At 31.9% G+C, this 21250-nt stretch overlaps 1 protein-coding gene across 1 annotated transcript; it reads right to left on the reverse strand.

The window, feature by feature from the left end:
* Positions 1-1893: 1893 nt before the first annotated feature.
* Positions 1894-6442, reverse strand: LOC131620682 (transcription initiation factor IIA subunit 2). The gene is made up of 4 exons (XM_058891823.1): positions 6244-6442; positions 5955-6103; positions 5808-5858; positions 1894-2391 (listed from the first exon to the last, which is right to left on the reverse strand). The coding sequence occupies exons 2-4, from the start codon at positions 6081-6083 to the stop codon at positions 2251-2253; spliced, it is 321 nt and encodes a 106-aa protein (XP_058747806.1). The 5' UTR covers positions 6084-6103; positions 6244-6442; the 3' UTR covers positions 1894-2250.
* Positions 6443-21250: the final 14808 nt, after the last annotated feature.

Genomic DNA, 21250 nt, shown 5'->3' on the forward strand with positions numbered 1-21250 from the left:
TTGAAGGTGTTATGGATTTTAGGAAGAGGATTAATGTGTTGATCTTACATGATATCATCTAGCCACCCTACGCACACCATAAAGTGCATCGGGAGTTCGATGACACTTCCTTTTTCTAGTTATCTGCGATGGGAAACCTTAGACGCTAGACACTTACCTGAGAGGTGACTGTGCGAGTTTGGATATATACAAAACATTCCATTACCAATCCCTGCTATTCCATCTGAGGGCATTGATAGATGCTCGTGCCTTTAGAGATTATGCAGTGATAATACAGTTCCATGTGTAGTGTGTGGATGGGTACTTGGAGTGATACCTTATTGTATCTATTAGATGTATCACTCAATTTACCTAAGTGATCAAGTTGTCACTAGTCTTTACCTGCTATTGCAGGTCACAAGTTGCATGTATATAAGCAACTCTGTTATAGCTTTTTAACTAACTTGAATCATAATGAGAAAGTAGTTAGATCAAATGAAAACTCTCTTTCTCTTTTTATCAGCATCACACCCCCGCATCATCCCACCTAGGAAACATGGAGATGTTGTTGGACCTTCTCATGTTATGGAACCTTCTGATGACGTGTTGCCGCCTCCACATAATGCGGATGACACTTAGCGTATGCAAATAATAATAGTCATTATGGATAACCTCATGGATTTGGTACCCAGATGGCGAGGTTTATACTTTGGCATCGTAGGCATCACACTTAGCCCGTGAGAACCTATTTAAACTTTATTATCATTTTTGTATTATTTGAATATTATGTGTAATATTACTCAGTCATTTGCACAACACAAATTATTAGATAATATTTTGCCACTTCCATTATTACATGATGTACATAACTTAACATTTAACAAATTGTTACATAACTTAGACAACCGATTACATAACTTAATAAAGCAATAATAAATAAGAAAACCTAAATACTATCAGATGATTCTGGACGTTTCAACATCTTGATTATGTCGTCGATAGATCTAGAAATGGTCGCAATCAACCTTGACCAGTCTCTTAATTAGCCTATAGTGATATATTTTCCACATAACCTTCGAATCTTCATCACTCTTCAACTCAATAGATTGTATTTCACACTTTCATCGGCATCAATCCATGGTGCAAGAAACTCGATCTTACTCACCTTTCTTTTTCGATGTGGAGTAACATATTATCTAACTTGGATCTCATAAGAGCCAGACATCTGGTATCCTCTGAGAACTCAAACTTAACTGGAGTTTTCACCCCGTTGAAATATGTCACTTCTGCCTTAAACAAATAGTGAGACATTATAAGTTTTTTTCTTAAAAACGCATGACCCCTATACATTGTAAGATGTTTTATGACCCCTATTTATACAAATTCATATTCATTTTAGACCACACAAAACGGTCGACGCAATCACAGCCATACAAAACTGTCAGCAAAAATCTCTACCCTTAAATTTACACTATCGAATTTTTAATAGATCAACTAAAAATCTGTAATATAAAGGATGGTTTTGAAAAAACCAATACTTTTTAAACTACCAAATATTTCGACATTTAGCAAAAAAAAATCCAAAAACCCAGTAAAGCTTTTTAAAAATCCAATTTGTTTCACCACATACCGATTTTTTAAAATATCCAGGATACAAATTTTTTATATACACTACCAAAATTTTTCATTTTGGATCAACTATTTTAATTGTCCTACTAGATTTTTCAGATTTTTCGTCCGAACATAATAAAATTTTGACATAAGTAATATGGATATTATGGAAATATGTGAGAATGGCCAGTTAAATTATTGAAATCATGTAGACCTACTATCAGGGAATTGTCCACAACTCTAATATGCTATAGTTTGGTGATAGTATGACAGTAAAAATTTAATAGACAGAAAAAAAACATATACTTAAAACCGAATCTAGTAATAGCTCATAGCTTTGAAGGTAGCTAACCTCTCAAACTATAGTTTTCTGGAGCTAAATAAAGGAAAAGGATTGGCTCCCTTTGAGTCCATACATTAATTTAACAACTTATGGAAAAAAGAACGAATTACGGTTAGATTCATCCAATTCCCATATGATATGTTCTTAATACAACATTAATTATCTAATGACATGAAGATTGAAGGCCTTATATAAGACTACAGTAACATAACGTAGATGCTAGTTCATGCAAAATATTAAGGCCATCCAACACTATGCTGTAGCCACCATTCCCATAGTACCAGCAGATCATGACAACGTGACAGAATTTGGGCATCTTACTGACTGAGCAACTTTGAGTCACATGCCACGATTTTAACCCGTCCAACATTCTCTTGGCTGTCTTCATTCTTCAACAAAGCATCTTGTAAGATGAAGGTCCAAACATTATCACAAAATCTGTATGTATGGAGATGTCCCTGTGATTCAAAAGAAAAAGGAGAAAATTTAGTGAAAAGACAAGGGAAATAATTACATAAATTCCATTATGTTGATATTCAGCTATAGTCATCTGAAACAAAATAAGAAACAAAAATACTAGTAAATTCAAAGCTCGGATAACGAAAAATATTATGGATGGATATGACCATTATATCAATCTACCAAGATAAAACTATTCTGTGGTTAGAGTGGGTTAAATCAAAGGTTTCCATTTTCTGTTCCTTATATACAGTTAGTCATCATGAGAAGCAAAACAAACTCGTCAACTGGATATTTCCACAAAGAAAATTGCTACATAAAAGAACCACAATTGTCATATTCAACATGAGACACAATAGTATACAACCCCATTATTCAACAGAGTCTACTTAGTACTTAGTCTTTCCCGATCCCCTCAAAAAGAGATGATAAAATAATTGATACTCTTGGTAGTAGTCAAAACACTATAGTATAGAAGTTGTGGCGATAAAAAAGACATATAGGCCAACTTCATACCTTGCAAAAGAACCTCAAATGTTCAGAGCCATAAAATTAAGTAAAAAGGTGATCTTGGTATAATAGAGATGCCAACACAGTCCATTTGAATCTAGTGTGCTAAAATTTAAGTAAAAAATGACAGAATGCATAACCATAAATTAACAGTCTGTTTGAATCTAGTGTGTTATGTTTTAAGTAAAAAAATGATAGTGTGCATAACCATAGATTAAACTTTGAACAAATCTATTTTTCTACTCAAAACAAGGACATAGTTATGAAAATAACCAAGAAAAGAACTCAAGTCTACACAATTACATATAAATGCCACTCTTTATTCTTAAGATCACCATAATAATACACACTCAAGTCTACACGATTATATATAAATGCCACTCTTTGTTCTTAAGATCACCATAATAATACACACTCAAGTCTACACGATTACATATAAATGCCACTCTTTGTTCTAAAAAGTATGCATGTTAATAGCCATTACTTACCGTCATTGTGTACCTAAACCATAGAAATCAAGGGGAAAACATTTCTGAAGACAACAAGAAAATATCCTAAACAAATCTATTGAATAGAACCAGCAAACAGTCAGACCCTTTTGAGCCATTAACAAAGAATCCCAAAACTAATAAATGCATCTAGTAATTTAAAAGCAGACTTAGATTTTGGCATTTTTGCTAATGATGCTTATAATTTAGGACTGAGGGAATATGTATTAAAGAAGGGATCAACTAACACATTGTCCCCAATATTTAGTTTTAATGGGGTGGTTTACAATTCGTTGCTAATTACTCTCACTTGATCCCAAAAATGTTGTGGCGGGCTTGCGGCAAAGATACGTTTACAGTGGTGGCCCAGAAAATATGTGTTCACTTTGGTTGAATGCTTCTCGGTTCACCGACCCAGTGTTAATAATATCGAATCACAGAAAATAGCATATTGCCAGAAATCCGATATGAAAAATAGCAGACAGCACAACAGGTAAATGGCGGAAGCCATAAAGCGGTTGAAATATAAGTAACTGTATAATTATAGCACAATGCATGTTGCATACGAATAAAATCTGCATAAACATGTATTAAAAATGTAACTAACAAAAAACTTAAAATCTCAAACAACTAATAAAACATGATGCATAGTTGCATACATTGCATGAAGGAGATGAAGCATCGAAATGGAGAACAGAACTGTTATTTGATGATGGGGGCATAACGGTAGTGGGTTTTACTGCTTTAGATATTATATATAGATCCGACTAACTGATCGACCCACCACTTGAGATTTTGTATATTTATTAATGTTTTAAAGAGTTTGGCCACTGTTAAAACACAGAACTCCGATATTCATTAAATGTGAAAAGATCAACACAAACCAGTATAACAAATAAAAGAGTTAACATATCGGCTAGCATAAATTCCGATACATAATAGTGGTATAGCGGCGCTTAATCGGTTTTTAATAACACTGACCAACCTTCCTAATTTTTCCACTCGTCTTCAAATTTTTTTGCAACTGCTCTTCAATTTGTTGTTATTTTCCTATTCAATTCGATACATAATAGTGGTATAGCGACGCTTAATCAGTTTTTAATAACACTGACCAACCTTCCTTATTTTTCCACTCGTCTTCAAATTTTTCCGCAACTGCTCTTCAATTTGCTGTTATTTTTCTATTCAATTCGATTCTGGTTGGGATTTAAATACCTATTTATTTCTAATTCTTAAATTGTGGTTCTGAATCCAATTAACATTTGAATCAGGTTTTTATTTGTTATCAATGTATGTATTGATTTTTCATCGAGGGTTAGGTCCCTATTTATAAGCCTTTAGACAAGGATCCTTGTTTATCCTGATATGTTGACTTAGAGTGAGTTTATGATTTATTAACAGTGTACTTAGCAGCAGAAATTCATCTGAGTTAACACACAAATTTCTTTGAAGGATACTGTAAAGGAATGCCAGTTTAAAAATCTGTAAGACATGAATGTGATAACTGGTTTTAGAAGAAGGCAATATTTATGGCAGCCAACAACAAAACTTTTCGAGCAATTCATAGCCAGAGCAAGGTGCACTTGGAAATATGTGAATGAATTTCAGAGGACTGACTGAAGAACATCTAGAAAAAGTGAGGAATAAAATCATGAAAACTTCCATGTGATATGTAATCAAACTTTACTTTTAGCCATAAGATCAAAGGTGAGGATTAGGAATATCTCTAAAAAATTTACTCCTGGAGTAACTTCATTCATTCTCTCCCCCTCTCTCTAGGAATCGTTGTAACGTGTGTAATTCATAATTACCGCCTCTAATAAATTTCTACAAATTAGTATAAATTTTATCAACTCCATTATTGGAATAAAACTTTAAATAAAGAAAACAAGACTATGAAATTTCACACAATTGAAAGGTAAAAATTATTTGACACACTCAACGATTGGATAGAAAGGTAAAGACTAGTCAATGCGGAGATCAGATTGAAAATTCTAATTAGTAGATCAGGTCTATGAAACTTCATATAAATTAAAAGGTAAGTGTGAACACAAATTTATGTTTTATCTTATTAACTATTTTATTGTATAACATATAAAATTAACCAAACGTAAATTAAGGACGTGTTTCTGTGTGAGTTAAGCAAATCCATCGGCAGTGGTTAGCTATTCTTAAATCTGAGTGTGCGTAAGATGGAAGCACGTGTCTGACACTGACACGTCGACACCAGTAATAATTTTTAAAAATGAATAATAAGTGTTGGTGTTGGTTTCAGATATCGACACGATACAGTTACAGACACACTTTTTCAGAGGTGTCGGTGCTACAGAACTAACCAACATTTCCCACATAAAAATTTCAACATCTTACACTATTTAACAAAAAAGATAAGCATCAAACAGGATAACCAATGTTACCTTGATTGAAACCTTGCTCTTAACTTTGGTTTCCAGAGCCTCAGTCATAGACTACAAAACAAACATGCAAATCAAAATCAATTAAACAAAACCAACATTAAACCAGATCCAAAAACCTAATCTCCTAGCACCATCTCCAAACCCTACCTTATCAAACTGAACGAGAACCTGAATAGCAAGCTCAGGACTAAGAGTTCCATTCTGAACCATCTCATCCAAAGTCTCAGTGAGACACATTCCAATCGTGGACCTACGGTAAAGTTCAAACGTCGCCATTCTACCTTGAAAAACACGATCTACATCGAAAAAATACGATTTAAATAATCATCTTGATAACATAAAGAAAAAATGAAGAAAAAATTATGATAATGATAACGATGATGAAATGAAAATGAAAAATTGCAAGAAAATTAGGAGATCTAGGGTTTGGAATTACGAATCGGAAGCGACGTTAGAGAGTTTGGAGTAGCGTTCTTCTCTTCTCTTGTTTGTTCTTGTTGTGATGGTGCTTCTTTCAGTTTTGGTTCTTACGTTCAATTTTGGGAGCGAAGAAAATTGGGGCTTTTTATAGTCTATGATTTGGAGAAGAGGGTATATATAGAGAAGGTTGTGGAGAACACATTGCAAGTTGTTTTTGCAGCGCGTGAACTCGCTCATTATCATAAATATTAGTAATAAAAATTTTATTGCTAAATATTAATAAAAATATAAAATCTTATTGCTAAAGTATTTCACTACCATAAATAACATCTCTGTTTTTTTTCTTCTTTGCTTTCTTGTTTTTATATATCTCTCTAACTAAAAGATAAAGAGATTGAGATAGATAATAGTTAACATAAAAAAGAGAAAAATGAACGAAAAATATTTGGATACACGAAATTTAAAGATATAATTCATTTATTATTATTATTATTATTATTATTATTATTATTATTATTATTATTATTATTATTATTATTATTATTATTGAATGATTAATGTAGTGCTCCTATTAACTTTATAAAAAAAATCTAGTTTAACAACCGTTGATAAATTAGTAATTTTTTTTTAATTTTTTTTTTAAAAAATAATATATTTGAATGGCCGTGATATAATAATGTAAAATTTTTTACAATGACCGTCCATAACAATTAAACTCTTACTATAAATTTAAAAATCATAATTACATTTTATCATTTATTTTTTGGATTCCAATTTTTTATCTTTAATTAAATATATAATTTAAAGATATAATTTATTTATTTTTATTTTTATTATTTATATAATAAAAAATAGAAAAATTATGGAAAAGCCTGGGATCCACGAAATTTAAAGATATAGTTTATTTATTATTATTATTATTATTATTATTATTATTATTATTAGTAGTAGTAGTATAATCTACTGCTATTGAGTTTATAAAAAAAGAAAATCTACTACTATGCCAAATAAAATCTACTACTGTTAATTTAAAAATCTTAATTGTTTTATCATTTATTTTTTGGTTACAATTTTTTATCTTTACTTAAATATTAAAATTAATTTATTTTAAGTGAAAATTAATAAATAAAAAATTTCTTTTTCATTTTATAGTCGTTAAAAGTACAACTCCTAACCCATAAAGACATTCATAGGTTTTAGGCTTGACATTGAGAGTTAACTCATGCGAAGTTAGGGATGACAACGGGTCGGATCAGGTGTGGATTTCACACTACCTAAATCTGCACCCGAACTCAAACTCAAATGGTATTCGGGTGGCAAAATAACACTCACGCCCACACTCGCTGAATTTCGGGTTTTTTCACCCAAACTCGTAACAAAATACAATTTTCCTACTACATTCCAATATATATATATATATATATATATATATATATATATATATATATATATATATATATATATATATATATATATATATATATATATATATATATATATATATATATATATATATATATATATATATATATATATATATATATATATATATATATATAAGCGGGTGTGATTTCGGGTGCGGGCTTCACACTACCCAAATTCGCACCCGAAATATCGGGTGGCACCCGAATCCAAACCCAGTCAACTCGAATTCGGGTGGACCTCACGGGTTTGGGTCTACTTGTCATCCCTACGTGGATTGAGAAATTATTGTATTTGTATGTTTTCTTTGAATTGTTAGTTGTTCTCGAGTATCACAATATTGATGTATTTATAGTTTCGGGGATTATCACAGAGTCTTTCTAGGATGTAGCAGTCACTCCACGAACTTTTAATCTTGGGTGTACCAATTCCATTGACAACGCTTGTGGGAATGAACAAATCATTTTTTTTACAGCATTTCAAACTTCTTCTCATTGTGCTTCAAGATGTGTTTGCACGCGGATCTTCCAAATATCATAATATTCACCACAAAGCAAAAAAGGTTTATTATTGCTACCACCGTCTCTAAAAACCGGATTTGTGAAAGGCATTATTTGGATTTTAGGAACATGTTACCTATTGTAACACCCTAAACCCCAAGTATAATATATAAAACAATACGGAAAATATGAAGATAAAAGCAAGTGAGTTACCTTGACAAAAACCTTTCAATTGATATTTCAAATGCGGAATTTAAGTCAAAGCATACCATCATAAAACATCGCAAAGTGATATGTTCAAAAAAACTTAATGACATAGCAAAATCCCTAACCCGATGTTACAATATCAAAGCGACACCAGATACAAAACTACACAGTTGATTAAAGATACATCAAAACATAAGCAAAAGCAAACTATTGAAGAGACCAACTATGCCATCATTAGTAGTCAAAACTATCACTCATCAGTCTCAACCTGTGGATTACCTGTATAAATACAAAAGTAGAAACATAGAGACAAGAAAGTGGAGAGAATATATTTCACAGTTCAAACGGTGTTAAAATAACAAGGATAGTTGTCGCGTCGCGAAAAATACCCGAGTGTAAGGAACACTCAAAATAAAGATAAAGTCGCCACTGAACTTTATTTATTCCAAAAGAAATGGAAAATAACAATAAAACCCCTAAAGTAAAAAAGAAAATGGTCACCGCAGTCAAATTCGAGTTTGGGAGTTGATTATGCAAAGGAAAGGTATTAGCACCCCTCACATCTGTTGTACTCAACAGGAATTGTTTGATTGTTCTGTGTAAATAAGTGTCATCTAAAAGTTGCTTGCAACTTCTTTGGTTATTATATAATTTTAAAGGATAAAATATGGTTTTAATTGGGGGAAAATAAGTTTTTAATTAATGTGTCTGACAAGATTTCAAAATCCTGCTCCTACGTATCTTTAGGTGTGGTGCAGAACTTAAGATTATGTAGTTCTTGGTAGAAAATAAGTGTTTGTTGGTTGATTTTATCGAACGAGGTTAAGATCGTGTTCTAGCAGCTTAACGTTGCTTGTATGCTTGCGCTGGGAGACTTGAGTGTTTGTTAGTATTATGGTAGAACGGATGCGCTTGGATCATATTCTAGCAGATAAACCTAGCTTTTATGCTCGCGCATGGGAGGCTTAAGCGTTGGTTTATATCGCGGTAGACACTGGCAGAGAAACATGGGAGCGGGAGGGTGCCACTGCACCCCTCAACATTAACAATTCTTTTTTAATATACTTATTTGTTTTAAGAAACCCCTTCTTAGAATTATTTTTTTACTAGCATATTCAGACACATTATTAACATTTTGTTTTAAATTTAGTAAATAATAATTTTAAAAATTATTTAATCATATTACGACTGGCCATAGTGTAAAATAGTTTTACACTGTCAACCAATCACGACCATGTACTGGCCACATCATGCTTTTATTTTTTAAAAAATTTAATGATATGACATATTGTTAATTTTTTATTGGATGACAGTGTAAAACTATCAGTACATATCCATTAAATCTTAATATCTTTTCTTTATAAAATTAATTTATGAAATATTTCTCAACCATAAATTACTTAAACATTTTTTTAATAAAAGTAATCCTTACGTATATGTTTAAATGGAAGGGTCAGATTAAAAATTAATTTTTCTCTCTAGTTTTTATCAATTTTATCAATTGATATTTTTAAGTTTATATTTTAATCTAATTATGCTGTTTTTTTAGTTGTTGATTTTTGTTTGTATTAATACATAAATATAAATAATTGTGGCAATCATAGACCAATCTATGGATTAAATAATTTACTGGTTGTAATTCCCCTTTTAAATTTGAACAAATAAAATGTTATACATTCAAATCCGAACCCCTACATCTAAAGTCTCAGCATAGTTATCAATTGAGCTAACTAAGTTGTCTTATTATGTATAAAGTTAAAATTAGTATTTATTTATTGGTAATTGATTTCTGAATTATATTTTTAGAAATGATACAATAATTAAACACAAGGAAATTGATATTTTTTTAAAGAAAAATATTCAAAAAATAATATTTTTTTAATTGATTTTAATTTTAAAAAGTATTTATCGCACCCCTTAATATTATAGGCAAGATCCGCCACTGGCGGTAGAATAAATATAACGTGTTTGTTTATGAAAAAGAGTTTATGTTGCCCTAAGGAGAAAATAGAGTTTGATTGGTTATGATTGATTTTAGTCTGAGACAAGTATTCAGACCACCTGCTATACAATAAGCATCCAAGTACAAGAGGTAATGAGAGGCATACGCCCAACTAGACTTTTTTGTCTGTTATTTAAAAAGGGGATTTTGACATGTATCAAACTAAACTCAATGAGCAAAGACGAGCACTATGAACAGTTAAGTCATACACCAAGTGTTCAAACTACTCGGAATAAATAGGCATATGTCCAATGATCCCTTCTTCATTACTTATGGTTTGTGGCGTTCGATTGTACCCAGTTCTAAGTGTTTTAGAAAGAAGACAAGCATCTGGCCACAGGCTATACAACAAGCATCCAAATATTCGGGGAAATGAGAGGCATACACCCAACAAATATTTTTTCATCCCAATTTATTATGAAAAGGATTTTTAGTTTTATGACATAAAAAAAGAAGTAAATTTGTACGTTCACAGATGAATAATCAAGACAATCATTTTTTTTTTACAACACCAGAAGGGTTTTTCTAAGTATTTATCCATGATTAATTTTCTATGGTTTAAAATTTGATTAACTAATTAATTAAAATAGTTAATCATGTAATCAAATTCTAAAGGATAAAATTAATCATATAGGTTTATTTTTGGCCATTCACAACAAAAATCCAATAATCATAAATTAAACAAAATGCCAAAAATAAAATCATGTTTCAAAATAGAATAATGTCCTATTTTTAATACCCAAAACAAAATTGACCTAAGATTAATCCGAGCAAAAATGATCTCCTAAGAAAAAATAAAATAAAATCCCAAAAAAAAAAATCCTAAAAAAGAATTAACTTACTAAAAGAAATAGAACCCTAAAAAAGAATTAATTCCTAAAAGAGAAATCAATTTCTTAAAAAACCTAAATTCCCAAAAGAAAATAATTTCTAAAAACTAAATAGTGTTTAATTAGAAAATAATCCAAATGGGCCAAGAGGGATTAAGGTTTAGCTCCACTTGTTCAGAGCTTCATTGTGAGGCTCTGAGAAATGTTGGTTTGAGAGCTTTTAGGGAGGGTTGATAATGATGGTGAGGATGAAATTCTTCAGATTGATTTTACCGCGAGGAGTTGCTTTTTCTGGTGAAGGGTGAAAATGATAGGTTTATATAGGATGAATTTGGAGGGAATATATGTTAGAGTTAGCTAGGATTGAGTGATTCTAGGCCATTGGATAGTGATCTGAGTGCTAGGTTTAATTAAGGGTTGAGATTGAATGAGATAGGTTAGCTGTGATTTATGTTTTTTCAAGTGAAAAATGTGTGTGTTTGTGTTATTTGAGTGTGATTCAAGTGCGTTTTGTGTTAGTTTGAAGAAAGTTTTAGAGGGAATCAATTAAGGTGTTTGTAACTGACTAGGGCAAGTGGTTGGAGCTTGGAAAGAGTTAGGGCAGGGTTGTTAGAAGTCATTTAGTGACATGTTAGATGGTTAGAAGCTTAAGACAATGTTAGTTATGAAGTTGAGTTTAGATGTGAGGTTAACTGGTTAGTTAGAGTTTAGAAGTTGGTTAAAACAAATAGGTTAAATAACTTAAAAATCAGTTAGGTTAGTGGTTAAAGCTAGGAGTTAGAGGTTAGTTAACTGTTGGTTAATATGTAGAGATTTGAAACGGAGGCTAGATAGCTTAGCTTTGGATGCTAAGGGCTTATTTGAAAATCCATTAGGTTGCCTTATATTTGAAATTATTTGAAAGAATTGGGACATGAATTCCATTTTTCTGAATGCAAATGATTATGTTGAGTGTACTTTGGCTTAGTTGACTTGAGATGGATTTAACATGACAAATTCAAATGTGCATAGCTCGTTATGGTTATTTTTCTTTGAATTGCCTTGGTCATGATTGAAGTGTAACTAACTTGCATGGTTACTGGTTTTTGTATTGAAGTTGTATTCTTGCTATTTGGATCTGAATGCTTGGTTTTGAATTTGATGAAATGAAGTTGTGATATGTTTGAATTGCATATGCCACTTACTTGAGTTGGAAGTCTAGTTTGATGCTTGAGTTTTGATGCAGGTTTGAGAATCACATCAAAGTATATTGGTGCATGATTTAAAGATGATAAAGCTTGAAGGATAACTGGGATGTGATTTGGTCAAAGAAGCCCAATTTTTTTTAATTGTTGTATTTGTAATAGCTTGAATGTACTTTGACATGAAGTTAAGTAGACTTGTGACCCAAACTGCTATTCAAGTAATACTTCTTGTAATACGTTTTCAATCAATAAAGCCTTTTTTTCTTACATCTTTTTGTTTGTTATTATTTTGAACAAAATTTTGAATAAATAATGCAAACATCCTATCAAAATCCTTTCTGAAGTCAAAAGGTCCAGATGAAAGCCAACCCACCCATATGTTAGTTGTAACACCCTTTTAAACCCCGCGGCAATTTAGATAATTATATCAGAGTAACATGAAATAAGGGTGCCACAATTCAAATTGAAAATAAACGTAGTATGTCATTGTCATGCATTCACCGAGGAAAATTCATCATAATTCATAATATCTCATAATTCGCACAGCGAAATTAAATCATATAGATAAACTCAACATCCTTGAAGCTATATCCCACAAATAATTCAAAACAACAAACAGAATTATAAACTCAAAAACTTAAAACTCGCGTTCCCCGGTATTACAATATCAGAGCATGACACCTGACGCTAAACTAACACACTGACTCATGAGCTAATCCTCACCAAGTCGAAAGCCGTCCTCAATCTGAAAATGACAACATGTAAGGGTGAGTTTCATTCACAATTAACAAATATTATAGCATCATAAACAATAACACCTCATAGTTATATTATCCACCCAATTTCATCATATTCAGATTATCAGGAAACATCCATCATTTAAACAAACATCAACAGAATACATCGTTCAAACATACAATCATACTCATCATTCAAGTCACACTAATCATGCATATGTATGAAATGACACTATGCATGTGGTACCAATCCTTATAAATGGGAATAACCCACCGACCGATTTATCATCATCCAGATACAGCCCTGCCAGCATAAATTCCACACAATGGGAATTATGCCCTTCACAGAATCCACACCTCCTTCGGATTCAGCCTGCAACATATGATTATGAATGAATGCAAACATATATGAAACATACTTATATCCTCGTCAAGTCTATGAGTAATCTCATCCAATACTCAAAATCATCATCATCATCACCATCATCATCAAACGTGTTTACATATGTTAACATCATTCAAATACCATCCAATCATCTTCATACAACGCACATATCATCACATTATTATCGCTTCAAACATAGCATGTATTAACACATCTCATCACATATATGTACAATACATCCTTCAACAAGCAATTAAATCATAATTTAAAATAGTTAAGTTACACCTTATTTCATCATCTAAACAGATAGATTATTTCATAAGGTGCGTCACACTTGAAACGACACAAAAACAAGTTTACGGTTTGAAAATTATGCATATTTAAAAATTTTCCAAACAACTATCACTAACAGCACGCGGCGCAAACAAGGTTCGTGGCGTGAATTGAGCGAATCAAAATTCCTTGAACATTCTGCCAAGTACTTCGCGGCGCAAACAAGGTTCGCGGCGCGAACTGAGTAAATAAACTTTTCTTGACCTTTCTGCCAAGCAGTTCGCGGCGCCAACCCTTGGACGCGGCGCGAACTGGCAATTTCACAAAACCCCCAATCGCAGAAAACAGCATACGAGTTTTATCCCAACTCCACCAAACCTTGACCAAACCGATTCCAATCGACAAGATTTTACATACATCCACACAACACATATTATAACACACATTTAGCATACAATTTGCATCTATTATCATCATGACATCATCAAGTCATGCATGGTTTATCAAATCATACAATTTTCATCAAACCATCCCCAAACCCCAATCTAATCTATGATCCAATTGACCTAAACAATACATCTAATCAGCCCTATCATCTATAACACGATAAGAGATGCTAACCGGAAGAATCTCCCCTTACCTTAGCCAAAAGTTCTTGATAGGTCTCTTCCTCTTCTGTTCCTCTTTCACGTTCCTTGAGTTCCTAACTTCTCAGCTCTTCTTTCACGTTCTGGACTTCCTTCTCTAATTCCTTATTATTTTATTAAAAATAACATTATAATTAGTAATGGGCTTAGTAACATAACACCCTCTTCTTACTAACACCACATTTGGCCCAATGCCATAATCCATCATTTTCCAATTATTTTCATAAAACCAAAATAATTCTAATTATTAATTCAATTTCCAATTAAATTAAAAATTAAAATATACGGGTGTTACATTAGTGTCATACCCCAAAATTTTCCCTCTCATTTTTAAAGACAAAAAAATCTTCAAATTCGAAAATAATTGAAGAGGACACCCTAAGCTTTCCAACAAATTCAAAATTATTCCCAAATAATGATAATTGAGAAAATTATGGCTGGTGAAAGTTGGGAAATTTTGAGTCAGTGCATAAAGTCCAAATTGAGCAAATTCATTATTGGGCACAATTTTAATCCAATCACCCCTTAAATTGTTTTATTTCAATTGTTTTGATTTATTCATTTAAATAATTCAAAATAAGGAAAATAAAATAAATTAAGCTCTTAGAGAGGTCCAAGCCCATTTTCCTTTTAACCTAATATTTTCTTATAAATAACTAACAACCCTTATTTTTAACGATTCACCAACCATACACATCTACCAAATTCTCCGTTCCCATACACTAACAATAAACAACTCTCATAATTTTACACGTATCCACAAAAAACCCTTTACCATCGTTTTTGACTGTTACGAATAATCTTCCGTCACTCTAATTCCGGCTGCAGCAGAGTGATAAATTTTCCAACCTATCAACCGAATTCTGAAACTACTGTTTTGATTTGCTCCAAATTTTTTCCAGAAGTTCAGAAAAAAATCGAGGAACAATACTCCTTTAGAATTCTAAAGGATTTCGATGCTCAAAATTGCATTGGCATGTGTGCCTGTCGAAATCTAAAGGTGGAAGAGGATTGAACAGTTAGGCAAACTCAAAACACCTTGGATTATAACTCCAAATTAGCTACAAAATGAGGCCTTTTGTAACCGAAAAGCAACATGGGGTGATGTAAATAAATGATGCTAAATGATGATCATGTGATGATGAATGAAGTGTAATGGTGATAAATGAGATTGAGGTGAATGACACGCAACCTATGTGTGATAGATACAACCAAACTATGCATGACATATGAGGAAAATGACTTTTTTTTGGAAAGGCTGAATCGCATTAAAAAAGAAAGCACAAGGAGTGCAGGATTACAAAGATAAAAAGGAAAAGCCATATAAATATAATAGGGCAGGGAAAATTTAGGGTATGACAATAGTATAATCCTAATATACAATAAAATTACAATCACACAATCTGATAACATAGATAATTATACATACATTATTCATCTTTTCTACTTCCATGCATGTGGTACCATTCTCTTGGCCGAAGTCCTGCTCGTCGATAGACCGAAGTCCTACATATTTTTGATATACATGATGCATGAATGCTATAACTAATGCAAATTGACATCCAAAATCCTTCAACTCCAATCATCGTTATTGGACATAAGTATTACACGTCACTGGTTCTTTCAAAGCTAAACACATCATCATCAAATAATTGTCGGTGTAAGGTAAAGTCATTAGTTCTCTTAAACATAAACTTCTCAACACAGGTTCTTTCAAACCAAAACATGCAACACATAAACACTTGTATCCCAACCTTAACAATGTAACTCATATATGTATTATCAACAATTGGACTTGTGTCTTAGAATATTAAAAACTTAATCCACATAGCATCCTATCAAAAACAACCCCAAAATCATGTTTCCTGGTAGTCATATCGCAGATTTGAATAATTATTTAAAATATCAAACATAGTCAGAATAAAGCAAATGAATATGTTTGAGAAAGTTTAGAGAGTTTATTTTAAGACAATGATTTTTATTTTAGGACCTAAGATCCCAATCGGTACAGTTTAATCAAACAATAGGAACTGATACAAGCACCAGGCAGAAAATTAAGTCTAATATATAGAAAATTTTAGTTGTTTTCTTATGATATAAAGTTACCTCTTAAAGGACTTGTGTAGAGTAATTTGAGTCCAAATTACTAACAATATGTCAAATAGTTGTGATGTAGAGTTTTCAAAACATTAATTGAACTTGCAATTCAGTTTTCTAGCCTTTGCCACAACGGAATTGATTTCAATCAAAGTCTATATCGTGCTAAATCTTGTCTAGTTTCTAACAATTTGAGTTTAATTTTTAAAAGATCTAGGTAATTAAAGTTATAGGCAAATGACTAACATGGTATACTAGCCGTAAATTGTAGAAATTGATTGACATATGGTAACAACATTACTTAAACATCTATTGTCACAACTAATCGTCATGTACCATTGGTTAGGCATCTAATTTCTCAAATTAAGTACACTTATATTCAATTTCAACACTACACGTCATGTACACAATTACTACTTTCCACAATGTTATTCCTATACAGATCGTAAAAATATATCATATTTACTACTTCATTCACACATATAAATATCATGAGGCATTACCATAATCATGACATTTTCTACACATTTAAATATCATGAATTCATTACCTTATTAAAGATCTATGTCTTAGCTTTCTAACGTAACTTAATGTACTTCAAAAGGACTTATGAAACTCAAGCCGCACATGAAACAAGATAACAAATACCAGTTGAGACTTGACCATTCTCCTGGTATAAGAACCATATAACTTCTACTTCTATAGCGCTTCAGATCACAAGTTTCCTTATTTCAACGAAAAGGTTGTCATATTAGCTTTCCGACACAACTAACTGCACCTCAAACGGATTTATAAAACTCAAGTTATGTGTAAAACAAGATGAACAATACTCTCGTGTGTTTTTTTTTGTGATTTATTTGAATTATTTTGACTTATTTAGACTTATTGCAAATTAATTAGCTTACTCCAATTTATTTTGATCTATTTCGACTTATTCAACTTATTTTGACTTATTCCTAATATAATAGTTCCAAAATTCTATTTACATATATAAACAACATATTTCACATAAAGGAACATCAATCTAACATGTATCACATCAAATATTCACGTTTTCTTCATCAATTCATTAGCATATGAACATCAACAATCAATTTTTACAACATAGATTCACACGAATTTCACATAAACAATAGTAAAATCAACATTAACAACTTGAAACATAATTCACAATCAATATAATCATGGAGGTTTTGCACAAACCTCTCATAATTCAATCAACAACATCATAAAAGAGAAAAGAGACTAAAGGATTCTTACTATTCCTTAAGTTTAACACCCATCATGAAATAATCTCCCCTTACCCGGTTAAGCTGAAACCTTGAGCTTTATGATGGTGGAAGTTTCTAATCCATGAAATTTTCTCTTCTATGGTTGCCTCAACTCTTCTCCTTGTTTTGCTCTACCGACATGTTCTAAAATTCCCTCAATCTTTTTATAAAATTAGGTTTTATTTTATTTTAATTATTTTGACTAATCTCCCTTATTTTAATAATTTTAATTAATCATCCCACTATTTCTAAATAATCGCAACCCTTCCTATTTTCTATTATTAATCTATTTTATTTTAATAATTCTTATTTTATTTTTTAAAACCTTAAAAATATAATACAAATTAAATTACAAGACACACAAAAAATTCAATTAAGACTGTAATAAAATCCTAATAAATTCTAATAAAATTATAATTAAATTATCGGGGTGTTTTCATATTTCCTTGAAATTTATCTCTCTCCCTCTCTCTAAAAAGATATTTTCTTTCACTTCATATTTCCTTGGTATTAGTAAGTGAAACTTTACTTGTGAGGAAGACATTTTTGTAAGTGGTCGTGTTGGTCGTTTACATTCTTTAGGGTGTGATACTCTTACGAGACTGAGTTTGGTTCTTGATATTAACCTGTCATAAATCTCTAAACAATTCGTTAGATAATCCTAGGTTAAAATTTAGGAAATAGATCAACTTCTGTCAATTACTCGCTGCCCATATCTCCTGTGTGATTCAAGACCATTGGATAAAATCTAATGGTTTGATCTTTTCAATTATTTAATACAAACTTTTCTTTTCTGTCATTAGATAAATCAAATGGCTGAAATTAAGGCAGAAGGGGTAGGAGGGAAAAATAGGAGAGGATCCTGATCCTAAAAATTGTCATTGGTTAGGGATAAGCCTTTTAAAAAACTCATTATCATATTATATTAAGGTTCGAGGGCATAACCTTCAAAAGCTCAAATTTTATAGTCAAACTCTCGAGGAGACCTTTTGAGGACAGAACTAGACCAACATTCAATCAAACTTGTATAAATCTACGCTGTGATCTTTATAACCCAATCCTTTTATTTTAGCAATTTACTTTTAGAAAATATAAGACTTTTTCTTCCAGTGCACTAAGCGAGATCCTTACCGCGCTAAGCGAGCGTACGAAAAACTAGAAAAAATTCTTGCGTTGACAGCATTCTGCCCAACGCATTTTCTCGATTAAAACCCATCCGAAACATCGATTTAATTGCTGAAACAAGTTATTATATCATATACGTATCATATAGGGCCATTAGTATCATAAAAACACAATTCTATGACATTGATTTCATCACCTAATTTTCAAACCTCAAGAATCAAAATTCATGAAAATGATGAACAATTCAAAATCTCATGAAATAACAACATTATATCATACATATAACATATAACATATAACATATAACATATAACATATAACAACAAGCATCAACACTCAAACATGTTTCAATCATCAATATTATGACATTTCAAGCAAACCCTAACATGTTAAACTAGATTTCATAAAACCCTAAATCCTAACATGTTTCTATTCATTGCAACATCATTATACAAACCCATAATCAAGAAATCTCACCCTTACCATAGTGATTTCTTCCCTTGGTTAGCTTCCTCTTCTTTCTCCCTTTCTCTTCTCTTCTCTCTTCTCTTTCTTTCTTTCTTCACTTCTCTCACTATTTTTTCTCTTTTTTTTTCTTTTTATTTTGTGAAAAACCTTACTATATTTCATATTCTAAATGGGCTTAGTACTTAACACCTCCCTTATTTCATATACTAACCAACATTAGGCTCAAATCATTATTTTCTCATTTTCTCACCTACTAACTCAAAACACAAATATCACAAATATGCCACAAAACATATATTTAATCAATTATCATACAAAATAATAATTAATAAAATTAACAAATAACAAAATAACTACTAAAATAATAAATACTAAAAACGGGATGTTACAACTATCCCCCACTTAAAATATTTTCTTCCTAAAAAATATACCTCAAACGAACAACTCAGGATAAGAATCCTTCATCTTACTCTTGAGTTCCCAAGTCATGTTTCCACCTGTCGGTCCTCCCTAAGCGACCTTCACTAAAGCAATTTCTTTGCCACGAAGTTGTTTCGAATCCCGATCCTCAATCCTCATAGATAATGTCTCCACAATAAGGTTATACCTCACTTGCACATCATCTACTTGGACTACATGCGAAGGATCCACAATGTACCTCCTCAACTGAGACACATGGAACACATCGTGCAAATTAGCAAGCGATGACGACATAACAATCTGATAAGCTACCTCGTTCACTCTCTTTAAGATCTCATGAGGTCCATTAAAATGCGGTGTCAACTTATGCGACTTCAACGCTCTTCCAAACACCCATTATCGGAGTAACTCTAAGAAACACATGATCTCCAACATCAAATTCAAGCACTTTCCTCCTCTTATTATGATAACTCTTCTGAAGACTCTGAGAAGCCTTCATCTTCTCCTGAATCATCTTAATCTTATCTGTAGTCTCTTGAATTATCTCAGGTCCAACCATAACACTCTCTCTCGACTGGTACCAACACAAAGGCGTGCTACACCTCCTACTATACAAAGCCTCAAAAGGTGCTATTCTAAAAATCACCACCTTGACCTTGATTAATCAATGTGAATCGATCAGCCAAACCCAAATCAGATTTCTGCCCTTCTCGAATCTCATCAAGAATACAATTGGTAAGCTTCAACATACCGAACTTAATACCTGAAGAAGTCTCTTCACAAATCAAACTCAAATATCTAAATTGTTCAAGTAAATCCAATTCTCACACCATTAACATCGACATATGCAAAGATTTCCTACTTAACGCATCGACCACAACATTTGCTTTACCAGGATGGTAATTCAAACCAAAATCATAATCTTTCAAGAATTCCAACCATATTCTTTGCATATGATTCAACTCTTTCTAATCAAACAAATACTTTAAACTCTTGTGATCACTGAACACATCAAATCTAGATCCAAACAAATAATGCCTCCAAAGTTTCAACACAAACACAACAACAGCCAACTCTAAGTCATGCGTCAGATAATTCCTCTCATGAACTTTAAGTTGCCTTGGAGCATAAGCTACCACTTGTAGATTCTAAATTAACACACCTCTCAAACCCATCAATGAAGCATCACAATATACAACAAAGAACTCTGACGGATCCAGTAATATCAAAATAGGAGCGATCGTCAACCTTTCTTTTAAGCTCTTGAAAATTAACTTCACACTGCAAAGTCCAAATAAAATCTTGACTTTTCCTAGTCAAAGGTAAATATAACTTAGAAAATCCTTCAATGAGCTTTCGATAATAACCTGCTAAACCAAGAAAACTTCTAATCTCAGAAACAGATTTTTGAGTTCCCATTGAGACACAACCTCAACCTTCGACGGGTCAACAACA

This window comes from Vicia villosa, linkage group LG7 (assembly GCF_029867415.1).
Source record: "Vicia villosa cultivar HV-30 ecotype Madison, WI linkage group LG7, Vvil1.0, whole genome shotgun sequence".
In the NCBI taxonomy this organism is placed as follows: domain Eukaryota; kingdom Viridiplantae; phylum Streptophyta; class Magnoliopsida; order Fabales; family Fabaceae; genus Vicia; species Vicia villosa.